This window comes from Microcaecilia unicolor, chromosome 11 (genome assembly GCF_901765095.1).
Source record: "Microcaecilia unicolor chromosome 11, aMicUni1.1, whole genome shotgun sequence".
In the NCBI taxonomy this organism is placed as follows: Eukaryota; Metazoa; Chordata; class Amphibia; order Gymnophiona; family Siphonopidae; genus Microcaecilia; species Microcaecilia unicolor.
In genome coordinates this window covers 66,095,600-66,117,561 of record NC_044041.1, presented here as the reverse complement: position 1 = coordinate 66,117,561, position 21,962 = coordinate 66,095,600, and the positions used below count along the sequence as shown (strand labels likewise).

Here is a 21,962-nt window from a genome sequence, read left to right as displayed (position 1 = left end):
CTAATATTCTCAGTGCTCAAAAATGACATCAAACGTAACTGCTTAGATTGAAGTTTTGAAAGAAAGCCGACACAAGCCATCTGTCCACATTCAGCTGCAAGTAGCTATACAGCCACTTTGCTACATCTGATAAAAATCGTAGGGACCCTTTTACTAAGCAGCATTACTTACTAACGCACATATAACGCAGCTAAAAATGAGGTGCCACAGGATGTACTCAGGCATCCTATGTTAAATGTCATTTTAGTGAATGCTATATTCCTGCAGTAATCAATTAGTGCAGCTACTCTACCACACGCTATGGAGCCTATGCAGTAATGTTTATTAATGGAAAAAATATCAGCGCATGGTCATTAATACAAAAAAATGGAAAATCAACCACTTTACAGCTACAGCAAAAATGGCCCCAGCGCATGGGAAAAACAAGTACAAGGACATGCTAAGGCCACTTTTTGCCACACCTTAGTAAAAGGGCCCCATAATCACTTCCACCCATGTGTTCTAATGTACTCAGGTTTTATCATGGACTAATTCCTCCATTTTTCTGGAAAGAAGATACAAATTAGAGGAAATTAAGGAGACAATTTAATTTTACAAATATTTCAAAAAGTTTTAATGAAGACCCATCTTAAGTAGAGAGGTGTGGTAGCCGTGTTAGTCCACTCTATGTCCAATAAAAAAGGTATCATCTTATTTTCTTTTCCATGTTTTATTTTGTTTGATAATGAAGACGCCATTGAATGAGCAGCAGCAGGGGATAGTGCCACTGAATATCTAGACACCACTCCAGCTAAGCTATTTATTCAGATAAGAGGAGCTGTTATCTGGAGAAATGGCTTTGAATATTGACCTGTATACTACTATATATTTATCAACTAATCTTACATCATTATAAAAAAAGCTCTCATTGGAAGAGTCAACCCTCTCGGTTATGAGAAATGGACATTTCAAGTCCACAGCCACCACTTCTTGCACTGAAGTACTCAAGAACTAGAATTAACTGACTCTTATGAGCAGGAAGGCCCCCCACTGATGAAAAGTGATTCTGCTTATACAAAGAATGATTGTCGATTGTGGCAACAGTAGGAGTACTTAAATAATCCCCTTGCATACACCATCTGTAAATTTCCAAAGTACTGAGGGAGGCCAGTTGCAGAAATAAATACCTTATGACACTTGTCCTGGGCGTCTTTCAGCTCTTTGTTCTTGAAGATGATTTTCTTTTCCATTGAGCTGATCTTAGCTGGTGAATCCAAACCTGTCACAACAGACCTAAGAGCAAAGTCAAAACCTACATAACCATACACTATCACAATTTATTACAACCCAACCCCACCATCCTCATACCTACATACAAGCACAACCCTCTGCAATCCTTTCTCAAATCTCTAAGACCTCATTTGAAAAAGTATCATGAGCACTGCCTTCCCTTGAAAAATCAGGCCTAAATAAACTCTAAAAGTATCCTCCACAGACAACCACTATTTTGATTCAGGCACACCCTCTTTCTCTAAATTAAACATACATGGACTGCCATAAAATCCTCTCCTTTTGTTCAAACAGAAAGCTGCATTGCACAAACAAGTGTATCATCATTTCTGATCAGCATTAACAGAGTGGCAGCGGGATTGTACATCTTGCTTAAAACAAAAAAAAGCAAGATCTGTACTAGAAGATCAATCCCTTACTTTGTTTGTTTTTTATAGTTGGGCCTGGTTCACATTTCTCCTTCTAGCACTAGCTGCTGGCCAAGAACAATCAATTCTGCAGAAAGTGCATCAGGTATTGCTCTACTACAGGACTAAGTACACACTGATCACATCAAAAAAATATTAAACTCATAAAGTTGGAATCTCTTTCCCAATATCTGCACACACTGAAATGTAATGGAATTAAACACAGAATATAAAAATTCAAAAAATTCTAGGAACGTTATGAATAATTTCTCAAGGGTGAAAGCAAATGATAAATCCTTACTGGTAGAGCGTAATTTAAAAAAACCATAACATTATAGTTGCTCGACTGCATCAGATTAAGGGTCAATCAAAAAACTAAGTTTTTCACTTGATGAATTCTGTAGGGTATGGGTGGAGGCCAACAGGCTGCACAAACTCACCTGTCTCTTGCTTCTTCCTTTATTAATTCTTTCCTGCTATGTCGGCTAAACAGGAATCTTAACTTTGTCTGTGCTTTGCTACCAAGAACTGCAGCTCCTTTCCTTTCTCATCGATTTATTTTTGTAAACTGCTTTGTCATTTCATACTAAACGGCAGTATAACAAGTACATATTATATACAGGTACTTATTTGTTTGGAGGGTTAAGTAACTTGCCCAGAGTCACAAGGAGCTGCTGTGGGAATTGAACCCAGTTCCCCAGGATCAAAGTCCGCTGCACTAACCACTAGGCTACTCCTCCACTCCACAGTTAGAATTTAAAAACAAAAAAGCAGCAAACTTTATTAGCTACTCTTCATACCCTTTTCCCCATAGTTTTAAAACTTGTATTTTCTGCCACAGCATTAACAAAGATAGTCTCTAGATGGCATAGTAAGCCTAGTTTAGTCTTCGAAAAAAATAAAAGAGAAAAGAGCAAGCATTATTAACTAGTTTCCATAGTGTACAACCTTTTCCCCATAGTTTTAAACTGAAACTTTCTCTAGAGGTAGAAACTTAACAGCCAAGAGTATTAAAAAGGATAGTAGCAAGGCTCAATCTGTTCTAAACAGAAAGGTCCCATTTTTGAGAAGATCTGAGAGAAGAGGACATTTCTCTGGTAAGTGACATTATTTTGCTCTGTGTTTGGTAACTTAAAGATTGGGTTTAAAGAAGCAGAAGCAGCAAACTTTATTAGCTAGTCTCTACCCTTTTCCCGAAAGTTTTAAAACTTGAATTTTCTGCCACAGCATTAAAAGTGTCTCTAGAAGGCACAGTAGGGCGTAGTTCAGTCCTCATTCCTACCCACCATCCCCAAATCCCACCCACCCCTACCGCAACTCTTCATTTACAGTCAGTTATTCTAATGAGGACAATAAGTTTTAATTACATTTAATTAATTTCTGAGAAGCAAAAACTAAATAAATTACAAATTATACCATATAATCTTAAGGCTCCCTATAGTCATCTGATATCACTAGTGCATTAAGAAGTTTTAATTAAACAACTATAATACTAAGATGCAGACAGCAATCCAGCAGCGAGAGGGGTGCTATCCAGTTTTTTGCATTCAGTGTCATATGAATGATTATTTCCCAGTTGGTGAGAGGTCATATGCGTGTACTCGATGCAAAGAGCTCCTAGATCTCAGTCCATTCTCTTGAGACTGCAGTAGCAAACTTAGAGGAGCAGGAGGAGACAGAAAGGTACATAGAGGTGGCCTACAGGGACGTTGTAGAGAAGTCCCAGCTCATGTCTGGCAGCCCCTGTGCTGCCTTAGAGAAGGGAGATCTTCTAAAAGGACAGCATCACCCTGGTGCAGCTAGAAGTAATCCTGTAGCAATGATCAGCACACCAGGGGATACAATATCCTTTCGCACTGAGAATGTGTCTCCAGGAGCTACTGCCCAGTAGGGAAGGGTTAGTACACCTGTTGTAGTTGGTGATTCGACTATTACGCACGTAGATAGCTGGGTGGCTGGTGGACATGACGATCGACTGATCACTTGCCTGTCTAGTGCGAAGGTGACAGACCTCACATGCCAACTAGATAGGATTTTAGATAATGCTGGGGATGAGCCGGCTGTCTTGATATATGTGGGTATCGATGACATAGGAAAATGTGGGAGAGAGGTTCTGGAAGCCAAATTTAGGCTCTTGGGTAGAAAGCTCAAATCCAGAGTCTCTAGGGTAGCATTTTCCAAAGTACTACCAGTTCCACGGACAGGACCAAAGAGACAGGCAGTGTTCAGGAGTCAAAATGAGGGGATGAGGTGATGGTGCAGGAGAAGAGTATTAGACTTGTAAGCAATTGGGCAACATTCTGAGGAACGGGGAGCCTATTCCAGACTTATGGGATCCACCTTAACCAGGGTGGGACTAGGCTGCTGGCATCGGCATATAGAAAGAAGATAGAGCAGCTTTTAAACTAGAACCTGGGGGGAAGGCTGACACTCATTCAAAAAACGCAAGATTAGGAATAAATAGCTTTCAAAGATATCACCAAAACTGGAAAGACAGGGTATCCCGATTGCGAGGTTGTAATAGAGACCATAGTAGACCAAGAGGCATATTTTCAAAGCACTTTGGGAGGCTAAGTTCCATATGTTTCTATGGAACTTTGGGAGGCTAAGTGCTTTGAAAATAAGCCTCCAAGTGTCTTTAAATAAAAATCAGACAAAAAAATTGCAAATTAACAGTCAACTGCTAGCAAGATGTAAAAAGAAACAACAGTTTGAAATGTCTATATGCAAATGACAGAACCTAAGAAATAAGATGGGAGAGTATGAATATATTGGACTAAATTAAAAATTAGATATAATAGACATCTCCTAGACCTGGTGGAAGGAGGATAACCAGTGGGACACTGTCATACCAGGGAACTAATCATATCGTAGCGATAGGGTGGATCAAATTCATGGAGGGGTAGCATTGTATGTTAAGGAAGGCCTTGAAAAAACTAGATTGAAAATTCTGCAGGAAACAAAACACGTCTTGGAATCACTATGGATTAAAATTCCATGACTAAAGAGGAAAAGGATAATGATAGGAGTGAACTACTGTCCACCTGGCCAAGATGAACAGACAAATGTAGGAATGTTACCAAAAATTAGGGAGGCTATGAAACTGGGCAACACAATAATAATGTGTGATTTCAATTACCCCGATATGGAATGGGTAAATGTAACATCAGGGCACTAGGGAGGTAAAATTCCTTAACGAATCAAGGACTGCTTTAAGGAGCAGCTGGTACAGGAGCCAACAAGAGGAGGAAAAAATCTAGACCTTGTCTTTAGTGGAGTGCTGGATCTGGTACAGGAGGGTAATGGTGCTAGGCCCCCTGATAACAATGATAAAAAATACGATCACATTTGATATCGGCTTTGAAGTACACACAGGAAATCCAATACATTAGCGCTTAATTATCAAAAAGGAGACCTTGATAAAATGAGAATGGTTTGGGGAAAAAACAAAAACAGAGGAGCCGCTGTGAAGGTCAAAAGTTTACACTGGGCGTGGATGCTGTTCAAAAATACCAACCTGGATGCCTAGGCCAAATATATTGTGTGTATTAAAAAAAATGAGAAAAGAAGACCAAATGACAGCTGGCATCGTTACAAAGTGAGGTGAAGGAAGCTATTAGAGCTAAAAGAAAATCCTTCAGAAAATGGAAGCAACCGACTGAAAATAATAAGAAACAGCATAAGGAATGTCAAGTCAAATGCAAAGGGCTGATAAGGAAGGCAAAGAAGACTTTGAAAAAAAAGATTGTGTTGGAGGCAACAACACATAGTACAAATTTATTTAGGTATATTAAAAGCAGGAAGCCAGCAAAAGAATCGGTTGCACCGCTAGATGACTGAGGAGTAAAAGGGGAACTCAGGGAAGACAAAGCCATAGCGGAGAGATTAAATAAATTCTTTGCTTCGGTCTTCACTGAGAAAGATTGTGGGAGAGATACCAGTACCAGAAATGGTATTCAAATCTGATGAGTCAGAGAAACTGAATGAAATCTCTATAAACCTGGAGGATGTAATGGCACAATTTCACAAATTGAAGAGTAGCAAATAGCCTGGACTGAAAGAATTGAAAACTTCTCTTGCAGAACTATTGTTATTAATATGTAATTTATCTTTAAAATCAAGCATGGTACTGGAAGATTGGAGGGTGACCAATGTAACGCTGATTTTTAAAAAATGGTTCCAGAGGTGATCTGGAAAATTATAGACCGGTGAGCCTGACATCGGTGCCAGGCAAAATGGCAGAGACTATTATAAAGAACAAAATTACAAAGCATATTCAAAAGCATGGATGAGACAAAGCCAACATGAATTTAGTGAAGGTAAATCTTGCCTCACCAATCTATTACATTTGTTTGAAGGGGTGAACATTTATTTATTTATTTATGGTTCATTTCTACCCCTCATTTTCCCACAAATGCAGGCACAATGTGGCTTCCATGAATTACAAAAGTTAAAAGATACAACATATGAATTTTTCAGTAGGATAAGGATAAAACGCTAGCAGCAATTAGGATGGCTAAACAGCAGAATTACTGAGCCGGTCGATATTGTGAATCTAGATTTTCAAAAGGCATTTGTGAAAGTACCTCATGAAAGACTCCAGAGGAAATTGTAGAGTCATGGGATAGGAGGCAGTGTTCTATTGTGGATTCAAAACTGGTTAAAACAGAGTAGGGTTAAATGGTCAGTATTCTCAATGGAGAAGGGTAGATAGTGGGATTCCCCAGGGGTCTGTGCTGGAACCACTGCTTTTTAACATAGGTATAAACGATCTAGAAATGGGAGTAACTAGTGAGATAATTAAATTTGCTGACGACACAAAATTATTCAAAGTTGTTAAATCACAAGAGGATTGTGAAAAATTACAAGAGGACCTTACGAGACTGGGCATCCAAATGGCAGATGACATTTAATGTAAGCAAGTACAAAGTGATGCGTGGGAAAGAGAAACATGAATTATAGATACATGATGCAAGGTTCCACATTAGGAGTCACCAGCAGGGAAAGGGATCTAGGTGTCATCATTGATGATACGGTGAAACCCTCTGCTCAGTGAGTGGTGGCGGCTAAGGAAGCAAATAGAATGTTAGGTATTTCTAGGAAAGGAATGGAAAACAAAAATGATGTTATAATGTCTTTGTATCACTCCATGGTGTGACCTCACCTCGAACACTGTGTGCAATTCTGGTCACCGCATCTCAAAAAAGATATAGTGGAATTAGAAAAGGTATAGAGAAAGGTGGCTAAAATGATGAAGGGGATGAGACGACTTCCCTATGAGGAAAGACTAAAGCTTATAGTTGAGTTGAAGTGTGGGTAGAAATCCCCCAAGAAGTAGTAAGCGCTCTCCCCAGATGTTGAAGAGGGGCTATCAAGACATGGCCCTGTGCCACCCCCAGAAGTCGTCCTCATTGAGCCTGCAAAAGATATCCCAAGTTCCAAGGTGCGAAAATTTCAGCTTCTACCGTGATTGGGGTATAGTCTTTTCTCTCTAGGAACCAATCCCCTAAGTGACTGGTCAAGCAGGCTAGGTTATATTTAGTAAGATTGGGGAGGCCAAGCCTTCTCCATTCCCGAACAATAATCTTGAGGCGAGTTTAGGTTTATTCCCGCGCCCTAGAAACCACGAGAGATGTAGATACAAAATATGATTATCTTTTCTCAAGAAAAAGAGAAGGAGTATTTGGAATGTATAGAGCCAACTAGGGAAGTCTATCATCCGAAACAGATTACCTTGTCCATGAAGCCCCAAGGGCAAAGACTGCCAGTGTATCTGTAGCTGAGTCTAGTAATCGTGAGATACTTAACTGGTACAACTCTAAAGGTAGCATCGATAATCGAATTCCTAAATAACGGAAAGAATGTTTTGCCCAGTGTAAAAGGAAACCCCCCCTCCAACCCTGCCATACCTGATCAGAAGATGCCAGGGCCACAGACTTCTGCAGGTTAAGGCGGAATCCAGCGAAATCTCCATATTCTCGAAAAGATGTCATCAGCACATCCAAAGAGTGCTGTGGATCTATAAAATGAATTGGCAAATCATCCACATAAGCTGACATTTTGAACATCGAAGATCAGAAGAGTATCCCTTGGATCTCTGGATTCATCAGTACATCCTTAATCAAAGGATTGAGAACTAAAACGAGTAAGAGTGGGAATAAGGGTTCCACATCTAATCGGGAAGGACTGCAAGTGAAGACCGTTTACCCACATTTTTGCTGTTGGGACCAAATATAAGATGCAAACTGTCTCCAAGAACAACCCCTGAATTCCATAGGCTTGGAGTGTCTGAAAAAGAAACTGCCAGGAGACATAGTCAAAAGCCTTCTCAGCATCAAAACTGACCATGAGCACGGGGGTTCTAGGAGCACGCACCGCTTCCAACGAAGCCAATATAAGGCAAATATTTCTTGTGGCCGTTCACTCTAACAAAACCGACTTATACCTCAGCCAGTAGGTCTGGCAGTATTTTGGCCAAACGATTTGACAAAACCTTGACAAAAAGCTTTGCCTCAAAATTGAGCACTGAAATAGGCAAGTACGAGTTGCAAAATGGGTCTATCATTTGTGTCATATGGAGAGAATCTGATAGATTTTTATGTGTAATCATATGTGAGAAGTATGATAAAACAGGTGCTATATGTTCTAAAAGAATCTTATAAAATTCAACTCATAAGCCATCTAAGTCCAGGTGTTTTATTTAATGAACTCCCTTGAATGACCAGCATTAGCTCCCCTCCATGAACGGGGCGTTTAGTATGGCTATCTGCGAGGGTGACACCCTCGAAAGAGATACATTCTCAAGATACATCTCACCGTCTAGCTCTGTGTCCTTTTTCATGGCGTATAATTGTTCGTAGAAGCATTTAAATAGAGTAACAATTTCTTCATCCCCCTTCCTTTTCTATCTATAAGATTTTTGAGAAACCGCAGTGCATTTTCAACATATGTGCAAGCAGTTTCCCATTTTTACTCCCCAGAAGGTGCAATTTATATTTGTAATACATTTGAGACTTGACCTTCCGCTGGTGTAAAACAGTGTTGAGGGCCGCTTGGAACATTAGCAAGGTTGTCAAGATGCCTGGGATTTTGTGACCCCAAAAACACTCCTATTTCGAATAACCTGCCGCTCAAGTATTAGGATTTCCCTTTAATCTTCCATTTTTGAGCTGTGTATGTAATAATGTCCCAAAGTAGCACTGACTTGGCTGCGTCCCAATACAAAAAGCAAAGATACTAACCTGTAGCAGGTATTCTCTGAGAACAGCAGGCTGATTGTTCTCACAAGTGGGTCGACGTCCGCGTCGGCCCACGAAGCGGCAAACTTTTTCCAGCAAAAATATAAAACTTTGCTGGAGTCTTCTGGCGCATGTGCAGCTCGCACCGCGCACGCGCAGACTGACTTCCTACCCACCGCGCGAGCGCATACCTCAGTTAAATCAAATAGCATAACAAATAACAATAACAACTCCAAAGGGAAGGTGGGAGGGATTGTGAGAATAATCAGCCTGCTGTCCTCGAAGAATACCTGCTACAGGTAAGTATCTTCGCTTTCTCCAAGGACAAGCAGTTTGCTTATTCTCACACATGGGGTATCCCTAGCATCCAGGCTCACTCAAAACAATGAACATTGGTCAATTGGGCTGAGGGACCTTGTGATTGATCTGAGTAGCAAAAAGATCCACCAAGGGGGTGCCCCACGCTCGGAAGATCTTGCAGACTACACCCATGTTCAGTGACCACTTGTGAGGTTATCTTGCTCAACCTGTCGGCCAGACTGTTGTTTACGCTTGCCAGATTAAGTGGCTTGGAGAAACATGCCGTGACAGCAAGCCCAAAGCCACATCTGGACGGCTTCCTGACACAGAGGGTGAGATCCGGTGCCCCCCTGCTTGTTGGTGTAAAACATGGCAACCGTATTGTCTATTTGAATTAAGATTACTCGGTTGGACAGCCGATCTCTGAAAGCCTTTAGACCATTCCAGATCGCTCTTAATTTCAGGAGGTTAATCTACAGACCTTTTTCCTGAAAGAACCAGGCTCCATGAGTGTGGAGCCCATCTACATGAGCTCCCCCCTCCAGGAGACATGCATCCATCGTCAGCACTTTTCGTGGCTGAGGAACTTTGAATGGTCGCCCCATGGTCAAATTGGATCGAATCGTCCACCACTGAAGAGAATTCCGAAAGTCGGTGGACAGTTGGATTACATCCTCTAGATCCCCCGCAGCTTGAAACCACTGGGAAGCTAGGGTCCATTGAGCCGATCTCATATGTAGACGTGCCATGGACATTACATTTATTTATTTATTTGTAGCATTTGTATCCCCCATTTTCCCACCAATTTGCAGGCTCAATGTGGCTTACATTTGCCGTAATGGCGGTTGCCATTTCCAGGTAACAGAATTACAAATGGTATTCCGTTAAGGTGCATACATACATGGTAACAACCATGGAACATAACATAAATGGAACAGATCATGGTATATATATATATATATACATCATGTGCATACATACATGGTGAAGAATAATAAATTAAGGTAGTGCATGAAGATTCCTGAGTAATAAATTGGATTGTAACATACATAAGGTCATCGACTATAGAGAGACCCTATTCAACATAAGGTTAAAGTGAACTGTGGAGGCCATGTGCCCCAGAAGTCTCAACATCTGCCGAGCCGTGACCTGCTGAGATGCTTGAACCATGGACACCAGGGAAAGAAGGTTGTCCTCCCTTGCCTCGGGGAGATAAGCTCAAGCTGTATGAGTGTCCAGCAGAGCTCCAATGAATTCCAATTTTTGGACTGGGGTGAGATGGGATTTGGGATAATTTATGACGAACCCCAGTAGCTGCAGCACCTGAACAATCATTCACATGGCCTCCAGAGCACCTTCCTTCGAGGTGCTCTTCACTAGCCAATCGTCGCGATAAGGAAGCACATGCACTCCCAGTCTGCGTAGCGATGCTGCGACTACAGCTAGGCATTTTGTAAACACTCTAAGCGCAGACACCAGGCCAAAAGGCAGTACACGGTACTGAAAGTGCTGTGTTCCTAGCCAAAATTGAAGATACTTCCTGTGAGCTGGAAGTATCGAGATGTGTGTGTAAGCATCCTTTAAGTCCAGAGAGCATAGCCAATCGTTTTCCTGAATCATGGAAAGAAGGGTGCCCAAGGAAACCATCCTGAACTTTTCTCGGACTAGGAATTTGCTCAGGGCCCTTAGGTCTAGGATGGGACGCATCCCCCCCCCCCCCCCCCCCGTTTTCTTTTGCACAAGGAAGTACCTGGAATAGAATCCCAGCCCTTCTTCCCCTGGTAGAACGGGTTCGACCGCTTGGGCCTGTAGAAGGGCGGAGAGTTCCTCTGCAAGTACCTGCTTCTGCTGGGAGCAGTAGGACTGAGCTGCCGGTGGGCAATTTGGAGGCTTGGATTCCAGACTGAGGGGTGTATCCTAAATGGACAATTTGAAGAACCCACCGGTCGGAGGTTATAAGAGGCCACCTTTGGTGAAAAAACATTAACCTCCCCCCAAACGGCAAGTCGTCCGGTACGGACACGTTTACTGAGGCTATGCTGAATTGGAGCCAGTCAAAAGCCCGTCCTTTGCTTTTGCTGGGGAGCCACAGTGGTCTTAGGCGCAAGCTGTTGACGCAAACGAGCGCGCTAGGACTGAGCCTGGGCAGGCTGCCGAGAAGCAGGAGTGTACCTACGCCTAGCATAGGAATAGGGAGCACTCCTCTTCCCTCCACAAAACCTCCTAGATGAGGAGGTAGTAGCAGAAGGCGCCCAGCGAGAAACAGAATCCATAGCATCACTGTGCTTCTTGATCTGGTCAACTAGATCGTTTACTTTCTCACCAAAACGGTTATCCCCCCCCCCCCCCCCCACACACACACACACACACACACAAAGGAACATCCGCCATTCACTGCTGGACCGAATGATCCAGGTCAGAGAGACGCAGCCATGAGATTCTGTGCACCACTATACCTTGGGCAGCAATCCTGGATGCTAGATCAAAAGTGTCAAATGTACCCCTGGCCAGGAATTTTCGACACGCCTTCTACTGCCTGACCACCTGGCGAAAAGGCTCGGCCTGCTCCGGAGGGAGTGCATAAACCAAGCTGAAGAGTTGCATCACCAAGTTCCACAAATGGATGCTCGTGAAAAGCTGGCAAGATTGAATTTTGGCGGCGAGCATAGCGGTCTGATACGTCTTCCTCCCAAAAGAATCAAGAGTCCTAGCTTCTCTGCCTGGGGGCGCCGAGGCATAGTCCCTAGTACTCTTGGCAGAGTCCACCACCATGGAATTGTGGCGTAACTGAGACCTCATCAATCCAGGTTCACCGTGGATCCGATACTGGAATTCAGTTTTCTTTGGAATCACGGGGTCAGACAGAGGGAATGACCAGTTCCGCATAAGGACTTCCTTCAGCACCTTATGTAGAGGAGCTGTCACAGCCTCTCTAGGTGGAGCATCTCAGCCCTGGGCTCATCCTCAACCTCCATACGGAAAGGAATAGCCATTTCCCGGACAAAAGATGTAAAGGACAGACTCCAGTGGAGATAGTCTCCTTTCTGGTGGAGGGGAAGGTTCAGAGGGAACCCCAAAAGACTAGTCAGAAGAAAAGTACCTGGGGTCTTCCTCTGACTCCCACGAACGCTCCTCTTCAGTATCGGATAAGACCTCCCTCAGGGTGCTCCGAGACTGAGCCTGCCTCGATGCCGAGGAACGACGTCTTCGATGGCGATGTCAAGACGTCGATGCCCGCCTAGACTGCGGTGAAGCTTCCTCACTGACATCGAAGGGGAGTCAACCCAGGTGGCAGCCGACATCGATGCCAAAAGCGGCACCGAGGCCGGGGACCTCTCCGCAGGAGAAGGACCAGTCGCCCCTGCAGCCGGCAGCACGGAAGGCGCAAGCACCCCCGACACCGAAGCAGACTGGCGCAGCAATACCTCCAGAAGCTCTGGAAGCAGGGCCTGGATGCGTTCGTCGAGAGCCGCCATTGGAAAAGGCTGCGGGATCGATGGAGCAGTCAGTGGCAGAATCTGTCGAGGCTCAGAAGGAGGTTATCGGGCTGCCACGAGATCGACGCATCGGCACCTCCGGTCCCTCTCGACGCCGACGCTTCTCGGGTGCCAACTCTCTCGATGCCCCGGAGCTCCCAGCACCGTGTGTCGAAGGAGAATGATGACAGTGCTTCTTAGCCTTCACTCGACGCCCGTCATCGAGACTCCTCGGTACCGATGAGGATGTGGAATACTTACGCCTACTTGGGGCCAGGTCCGACAAAGGTCGATCCCGGGGGGGCCTGCATAACAGGAGGCCTCGAGGCAGGTGAAGACCCACTTGACGCCTCACTGCTCCCAGCTTGTGGTGGTCTCGGGGCAGCCATTACTTCTCCTTCCAATGGTGATGCTCCTCTCGAAGTCGACTTCGACACCACCAAACTCGGTACCGATGTCATGTTCGAGGGACCGGACCAGGCCCCAAAAAGCTTTTCTCACTGAGCTTCTCGAGATGCTTGAGTCCGTTTCTTCATACGAAGACACAGACTACAAACGGCTGGGCAATGGTCGGGCCCAAGGAACTGGATACACCAGGTGTGGGTATTGGTACCTGAGATGGTCCGGTTGCACAGAGTACAACGTTTGAAGGCGCTGGGTGTCCGCTATGACATAGAAGGAACAACAGCTTCGGAGAATTCAGACAACGCGATTATGCCAAAAAAGTGAAGGACACAAAAAGGGGAAAACCCGGCCGCGTCAAAAAGAAAGTAAACTTTAAAATAGACCATAAAAACACTAAAGGAAACTACAGGAATAAAAAAAAAAGTCGTCAGACTCTTGTTCCTGGGCTGAAAAAAAACGCTGTCACCTCGTCCGGACAAAAAAGAACTGAGGCAGCATGCTAGTGACGGGCAGGAAGTCATGCGCGCCAGAAGACTCTGGCAAAGTTTTATATTTTGGCTGGAAAAATTCTTCCACTTCCTGGGCCCACGCGGATGTCAGCCCACTTGTGAGAACAAGCAGCCTGCTTGTCCTTGGAGAATGGGATGTGACAGATGGGCAGCATTATGTTCTGCATATTCTTTCCATTTAGACACCAAAAATGAGTAAAATTTTGATAAAAATTACCACCACCGCAAACTCAACTGAACACCACCACCAACAAATACAAATAGGATACATCAATGCCAGATTGGCAGTCAATAAAACCAAGATACTAACCGACTGGATCACAACTGATCATCTCGACTTCCTACTTATTAGTGAAACTTGGATCCATGACCCCAAAGATCCAATAATACTAGAGCTCTGCCCTCCAGGATACAAAATTACCCACTGGACAAGAGAAGGAAAAAGAGGAGGAGGAATAGCAATAATCTATAAATCTCAATTCACAGTCACAACAACAGCTGAGTCTATTCTTCCCCAACTCGAAATAGCCTCAGTCAGAATCAACCACCCCAACCTATGTGATCAACTAAACACTAATCCTATTCTACAGACCTCCGGGCAACTGGCAAGACTCACAAACGCACTTTCTGGACTTTATATCAAACAGCTGTGTTACTACCCAGAACCTTCTCATAGCAGGAGACATCAATCTTCACCTTGAAGATAATAACTCAAGCAATGTACGCGAATGCAAAGACTTCCTGCAACCATGGGAACTCCACTGGCCAAACACACAACCCACCCATAACAAAGGACATACACTAGACATCATCACCCACAAATTCTCACCAGAACCAACTATCACACTAATAGACACAAAATGGACAGCCAGGCCATGGTCCGACCACTACAGTGCAAACCTTTCCCTCCACTGGAGTACAAAACAGACACAACATATACTATGAGAGGCAAAATAGACCCACTAACATTCTGGCAACAACTCTACACTGATGAATGGACAATACCTACAGACTCACCCCAATTTCTCCAAGAGTGGGATAACAGATGCAGAATAACACTAGACAATATAGCAGCACTTCAAACCAGAACCTCACATAGAAAAAACTCAATACCATGGTTTAACGAAGAATTAAAAGAACTAAAAACACAAGTCAGAAGATTGGAAAGAGCATGGAGCAAGAAAAAAGACGAAAACACACACAAAGACTGGAAACAACTACAAACAAAATACAAATACACTATCAGACAAACTAAAAGGACCTATTACAAAACCAAAATAGGACCAAACTATAAGGATACACACAAACTCTTCACACTCGTAAACAATCTTCTAAATACTACCAAGGTCACCTCCAACAACTCAGATACCCCATCAGCAACCAACCTTGTGAACTACTTCAATTAAAAAAATCATAAAGCTCCGACTCATGATACCCACTACCACAACGGACTACACAAATATCCTTGAGTGCCTAGACCCAAAACCCAGAGAATGCCCAGCAGTTCGATCATGGACCGACTTTGACACGCTCTCATCAAAAGAAATCTCATATTGGCTAGGAAAATACGCCAAATCGCAATGCAAATTAGACATCTGCCCTAACAGTCTAATAAGATCCGCACCCATACAATTCAAAACAGACCTCACGAAGCATATAAATTACAGGCTTCAAAATGGACTCTTTCCCACGGATAAAGGAAACATCCTACTCACTCCGTTACCGAAAGATGCTTAAAAAAAGCACAATGGACCTAACCAACTATCGACCAGTAGCATCTATTCCACTCATGACCAAACTCATGGAAGGCATAGTGACGAAACAACTTACTGAATACCTAAATAAACACTCAATTCTGCACGAATCCCAATCAGGATTTCGGACGAATCACAGCACCGAAACTGTACTAGTGTCTGCAATGAACTTATTCAAACAGGCAATTGCAACTGGCAACAACATCCTCCTCCTGCAATTCAACATGTCCAGTGCCTTTGACATGGTTAACCATGAAATACTAATACACATACTAGAATACTTCGGAGTAGGAGGCACTGTTCTCAAATGGTTCAAAGGATTCCTGACCACAAGACCATACCAAGTAACAACGAACACGGACAGATCACCACCATGGATACCTGAATGTGGAGTCCCCCAGGGATCCCCATCTCTCACCAACACTATTCAACCTAATGATGATACCTCTAGCCAAACTACTAGACAATCAAAACCTCAACCCCTACATTTATGCAGACGACGTCACAATTTACATCCCATTCAAACATGATCTAAATGAAATCACCAACGAGATCAACCAAAGCCTCCAAATAATGCATACTTGGGCACATGCATTCCAACTAAAACAACGCAGAAATAACACAATGTCTTGTACTCACCTCACAACATAATACAAAAAACTTCAACACCATAATCACACCATACTGTTCCCTTCCGGTCTCACAAAACTTGAAAATTCTTGGAGTCACCATTGATCAAAACCTCACTCTTGATACCCACGAGAAAAACACAACGAAAAAGACGTTTTACACCATGTGGAAACTTAAAAGAGTAAAACCTTTCTTCCCGAGATACATCTTCCGTACCCTGGTACAGTCAATGGTAATAAGTCATCTGGACTACTGCAATGCACTATACGCCGTGTGCAAAGAACAGATAATCAAAAAACTAGTTCGGTTTGATTGCATATATCAGAGACGCTGCTCTGACCTTCTCTGCTCAACTTTGTTTCCAGTACAATTGAGCGCTATAGCTTCAGTTTATTGGTAAGACACACATATTGTTTTTACATTTGGATAGAATTAATAATCAACAGACGGCAGAAAAGACTCCTGACGCAGGCCAGAGATCTAGGGAAAACCACCACTGGCGAGGCCCTCTGGCCATGGCCTCCAATTCCATGGAAATCCACACCATAGCGTGGTCCACATGGTCCTATTTCAGAAGATTGAATCTGTGAAAAAAGTGATTGAGAAACTAAAATATAATCAATGCATGCTTGAGTAGAATGTGCACGAGAGGTGAGTGTAATCCAGGTCAGCTGTATGAAAAAGTCTCTACTAAGCCCAATGTGTTGCAGAGGACAGGGAAACCTTCCCAATCTAGCTTCAGACCCCACCATAGTACAGAAACACTACTAGTCACACTCCTGTGTCCAGACTCAAGCAGGAAATAGCAATGGGCAAAAACATCCTCCTACTCCAATTTGGCCTGTCGAGCGAACTCAACATGGTAGACCACCACACACTGTTGAGAATCCTTGACAAGATAGAAATTACAGGAAAAGTACTTACCTGGATCAAGGGATTTCTGACCTCCAGGACAAACTAAGTTAAATCAAACTCAGATATCTCCCCACCATAGAAAGCGGAATGCGGTGTACCACAGGGTTCACCACTCTCTCACACATTATTCAACCTAATAATGACCCCACTTGACAGATCCCTAGAAAAACAAGGCCTTAACCCATTTCTATACGCAGATGACATCACAATCTACATATCCTTCAAACAGAACCCCTCAGAAATCACCAAGGAAATAATAAACAGCATGAAATAATAAACAGCATGACCATCATGGAATGTTGGGCATTAGAATTCAAGTTAAAACTCAACAGAGAAGGGGAAGGAAGTGACGTCACGAGCCCTGATGGCTTGATTCCATAGCTCCGAAGCTTCCCCACCATTAATTTGCTGCATCTGCGATCATCTGCCTTGAAGATGGACAATTTCCATACCTGGGTGTCATCGTTCTACTACTGAGCAGATTGAGCTGGTTGACGAGCGGATATGTTGGCTGTGCAGAACGTTGGATCGGGTCAGCCCGCCAAGCAAGTGGGTAAGGCCTTGTGCAGCCATGTTTCACCTGCACGTGTCTCGCGGTCTGACTCAGCGTTGTCTTCAGTAGAGGCTTGTCCGGCGTCATCCTCTCGTGGTATATCTAAGGATTTGACCATTCTTCCCCAGAGAGTCATTCCATAAGTTGGTGCAATCATTGGTATTGAGCTATTTGGACTATTGTAACTCCATCTATTTGGGATGCAAAGCACAAACCATTAAGAGACTCCAGACTGCCCAGAATACTGCAGCCAGACTTATATTCGGGAAAGCAAAGTATGAAAGTGCTAAACCCCTCAGAAAAAAACTTCATTGGTTCCCATTAAATGATCGTATCACATTCAAGGTCTGCACCTTGGTTCATAAAATTATTCATGAAGAGGCCCCATCATACATGTCAGACCTAATAGATTTACCAGCAAGAAATATAAGTAGTTCATCACGCACTTTTTTGAACCTCCATTACCGCAACTGCAGAGGTCTTAACTACAAATCTTTACATGCATCTAGCTTCTCTTATACCTGTACGCAACTATGGAATAAACTACCTAACACCATAAAATCAACGCATGATCTGGCAACCTTCCGAAAATTACTAAAAACCTACCTGTTCAAAGAGACTTACAAAGAGTATCCTCCATAATGTCTTGACTAATCTACATCAGTACTAGCCAATATTGAACTCCCTAAATTAAGACACTTTAATCCACATTATCATTACTGAACATTATACCTTGTCTTACCCCCACTCACATATTCCGAATTACTAACTTATTACTTCTAATTTGCCTGTTTTTCTTTGTACCTTATTTGCAACAATATTTTGTATTCTGTTAATGATGTCCGCCTTTGCGACATAATGTAAGCCACATTGAGCCTGCAAATAGGTGGGAAAATGTGGGATACAAATGCAGCAATTAAATAAATAAATAATGCCTCAATGAAATGTGTGACGAGATTAACTCGTCCAAGGAAGAGATATTGGAACTTATGGATGCCCTCAGTATGGATTTACGGGAGTTGGGCGGCCGTGTTGAGGAGCTGGAGACATGTGGATGGTCATGACGAGCTGCTGTGCAGTGCAGACGCTCGTTTAACAAAGCTCTTGGCTTCCTATGAGGATACGCAACATAAAATGGATGACCTAGAGAACCACAGTCGTTGGAATAATCTCCGTCTGTGTGGAGTTCCAGAAGCGGGGGATAAAGATGATGTAATCACTATTGTGAAGTTGATCTGTGGAAAGCTGTTGGGGTCGGAGGATATTTCAATAGAACAGGCTCATCGGGCTCTGGGAAAACCAGTGGACAACCGACCTCGTGTGGTCAAAGAACAGGTGTTACAGCGTGCACGCCATGTGTCTTTGGTGGATTACGAGGCGAAAGTCACGGTGTTTCAAGATCTATCTCAATTCACATTGATCCAGAGGCGCGCAATGAAACCCGCATTGGATGTTCTGGTTCTGAACAAGATTTCCTATCGTTGGGCTTTCCCCTTTGCACTTTGTTTCATGGTAGGGGTAAGTGGCATTGAGTTCGTCTCCTAGCTGACATGTGGAAGATCTTACATGAGGCAGGTCTGACGGCTGCTGAAACCCCACCAATCAACATGGTTTCTACGGCTAGACTGTTCTAGTTGTTTGTTCTTGTTTGGGGGGTTATGAGCACTATACCGATGTATTAATGATGCCTATTTGTACCTAATGTTGGATAGGGTTGGGGGGAGGTGTATTTCGGTGATTGTGTGCAGAGGGAGGAGGTAGAGTCAGTTGGGGCTTGAAGGTGGGGGCTGAGTGAGCATGGTGGGGTGTGCCGAGGGGTGGATTGGGTGGCGTTTGGGGTAAGGTGGTGTTTTTTTCTCTCTTTTGTCCCAGGCAGGGAGGTTGTGGGGGGGGGGGGGTGTTGTCGTGGCTTGGGGGTTTGCTGTCTGGTGTGGTGGGTTGGGGCTGGGAGGAGGGATTGGAGTTTGGCTGGGAGGGTAGTGCTGTGGTGGGGGGGGGGGGGGTTGGTGGGGGAATGGGTTATATTTCTTCCTTCATTCGTCACTTTCTGTATGTGTTGGTTATTTGGTTTCTAGACAGTTATTTGGCTGTTATCATGCAGTTTAGATGACTGGGGATTTAAAGTTTTTGTCTTATGTTAAAGGTCTGAACTCTCCTCAAAAGTGTCAAAAGTTATTTAAGGAATTAGAGTTCCATAAACCTCATGTTGTATTTCTTCAAGAGACGAATTTAAAGCGAGAACATGAAAAATTTTGTCTTATCATTACCTATGTGTCTTCTTTGCTTCTGCAGTGGATGCGTCGAAAAAACGGGGGGTTGCAATCTTTATCCATTCTTCTTTGCAGGTCCAGGTGCTGAAAATCAGGCATGACCCTGCGGGTAGGTATTTGCTATTACATGTTTTATTGAATAATTTAGCTTGTACCCTGGTCGCTGTCTATGCACCTAATGACTCACAGGGGGAATTTTTTGTTAGGCTTGGCCAGATTGTCCATGCTGATCCTTATGGAAAATTGGTGTTGGGTGGTGATTTTAATGCATCCTTTGACCCGGCTTGAGTTAGGTCGGGGGCTGTGTCAGGAACGGATGTTAAAAATTCTAAAGATTTGGTAGCTCTTGCAGGCTCAATGTGGCTTACATAGTACCGTACTGGCGATCACCAATATCAGTATGAACAAATACAGAGTGATGTTGTAGTAGGGTACGGATTATGTGTTGCAGACATGTTAGGAAATCCCGAATTGATAATTTATTATTGGATGTTTCCATGATTCAAGGCGGTTGAACCTCGGGCATTGTCCCCATTACTATTTCAGATCACTCTCCGATCTGGGTGCAGCTCTCCTCTTTTGGAGATGAAGACATGGATAGAAGATGGACTTTAAATGTCTCCTTGCTTAAGGAGGACCTGATTTTATCCAAATATCAAAATCTTTTGCAGGAGTACCTTGATATCAACTTGAATTCGGGTCCTTCTATGAGTATTGTTTGGTATGCTTTGACGGCGGTGACGAGGGTTTTTTTCTTAAAACAGGTTAGTACTACGGCCCAGGCCAGGCGAAAGGAAGCTGAAGATTGCATTTTACAGCTGTCCCATTTGGAGGCGCTTCATAAATCTTCTCACTCGATTTCTACTTTGAGGCAGATCCAAGCTATTCGGTTAAGGTTAGATAATATTTACTCGGACCAATTGCTCTTTATTCAGGGCCAACAACAGCAACTTAAATATTTTAATCATAATAAGCCTGGTCGTTCATTAGCCCTTAAATTGAGGCAGCAACGATTTGATCGCACTATTCTTCGGATCGAAGACGGTAAGAATAAAGTGTTGTCTAAGTCTTCTTTAATTCGTCAGCGTTTCCAATCCTTTTATCAATCTTTATATTCAGCGGACACTGTGATTCACCAAGATGCTACTGGAGCCTTTTTGTCCTCCCAGAACCTCTCTTCTTTGTTAGAGGACCGACGTTGTATGTTAGACGGAGTCATCCAAGTAGATAAAGTTGTAGTTATGAAGGACTTGCCCATGGGGAAGGCGCCTGGTTCAGATAGCTTACCAAATGATTTTTTACAGGACCTTTAGGGTGGAGCTGGATCCCCTCTTGGTCAAGATTCTTAATGGAGTCCAGGAGGGAGATGTGTTACCGCCCTCCATGATGGATGCCTGGATAGCAGTGATTCCGAAGCCAGGCAAAGATAAGGTGGAATGTGCCTCCTACCGCCCTATCTCCATTCTAAATTCTGATGTTAAAATTATAGCTAGGTCTTAGCTAATCAATTAGCTAAAGTTCTGCCTGATCTAATCCACCCAGATCGAGTTGGGTTTGTCCCTCAGAGACAAGCGAAGGATAATGTTCACCGAATGATTAATTTTTGCATGTAGCCACAAAGTCTAAATCCTCTTTAAGTCTGCTGGGATTGGATGCCTAGAAGGCATTTTACCGTGTTCATTGGCCTTTTATGTTTAGTGTTATGGAGCGCCTGGGTTTTGGGTCAGGCTTTAGGGTCTGGACTCAAGCCCTTTATAACTCTCCGAGAGCATGTGTGAGAATTAATGGTGGTAATTCTATGTTCCCTCCCTCTTTTTAGGGGGACACATCAGGGATGTCCTCTCTCACCTATGCTTTTTGCCCTGGTTATGGAACCTCTGGCTGTTGCGATCCGCTCTAGTCCAGATATCTCGGGTATTGCTGAAGGTGGGCAGGAGTACAAGCTGGCAATGTTTGCTGCTGATATCTTACTTTCTTTAACTAAACCGCTACTTTCTTTGCCTAATTTACTCAAACTCCTGGCTGACTATTCTTCCGTTTCGGGGTTTAAGCTTAATATGTCCAAATCGGAAGCTATGGCTATTGGTATTCCAAACCCGACTTTACAATCTTTACAGCAAGCATTTCCTTTGCGGTGGTAACTCAAGGTGTCAAGTAACTGGGGGGTTTTCTAACCAAAAACTTTTCGGATTTATTTTCGGCTAATTATCCTCCTCTCTTGCGGGAATTCTATAAG

General features: G+C 43.5%; 1 protein-coding gene across 1 annotated transcript in view; it reads right to left on the bottom strand.

The window, feature by feature from the left end:
• The window catches only part of CIT (citron rho-interacting serine/threonine kinase), a 1,023,678-nt gene that overhangs the window by 794,936 nt on the left and 206,780 nt on the right, over positions 1-21,962 (bottom strand). Inside the window, 1 exon segment of the mRNA XM_030217566.1 lies at positions 1,167-1,272. Within this exon segment, the coding sequence (XP_030073426.1) occupies positions 1,167-1,272 (106 nt within the window).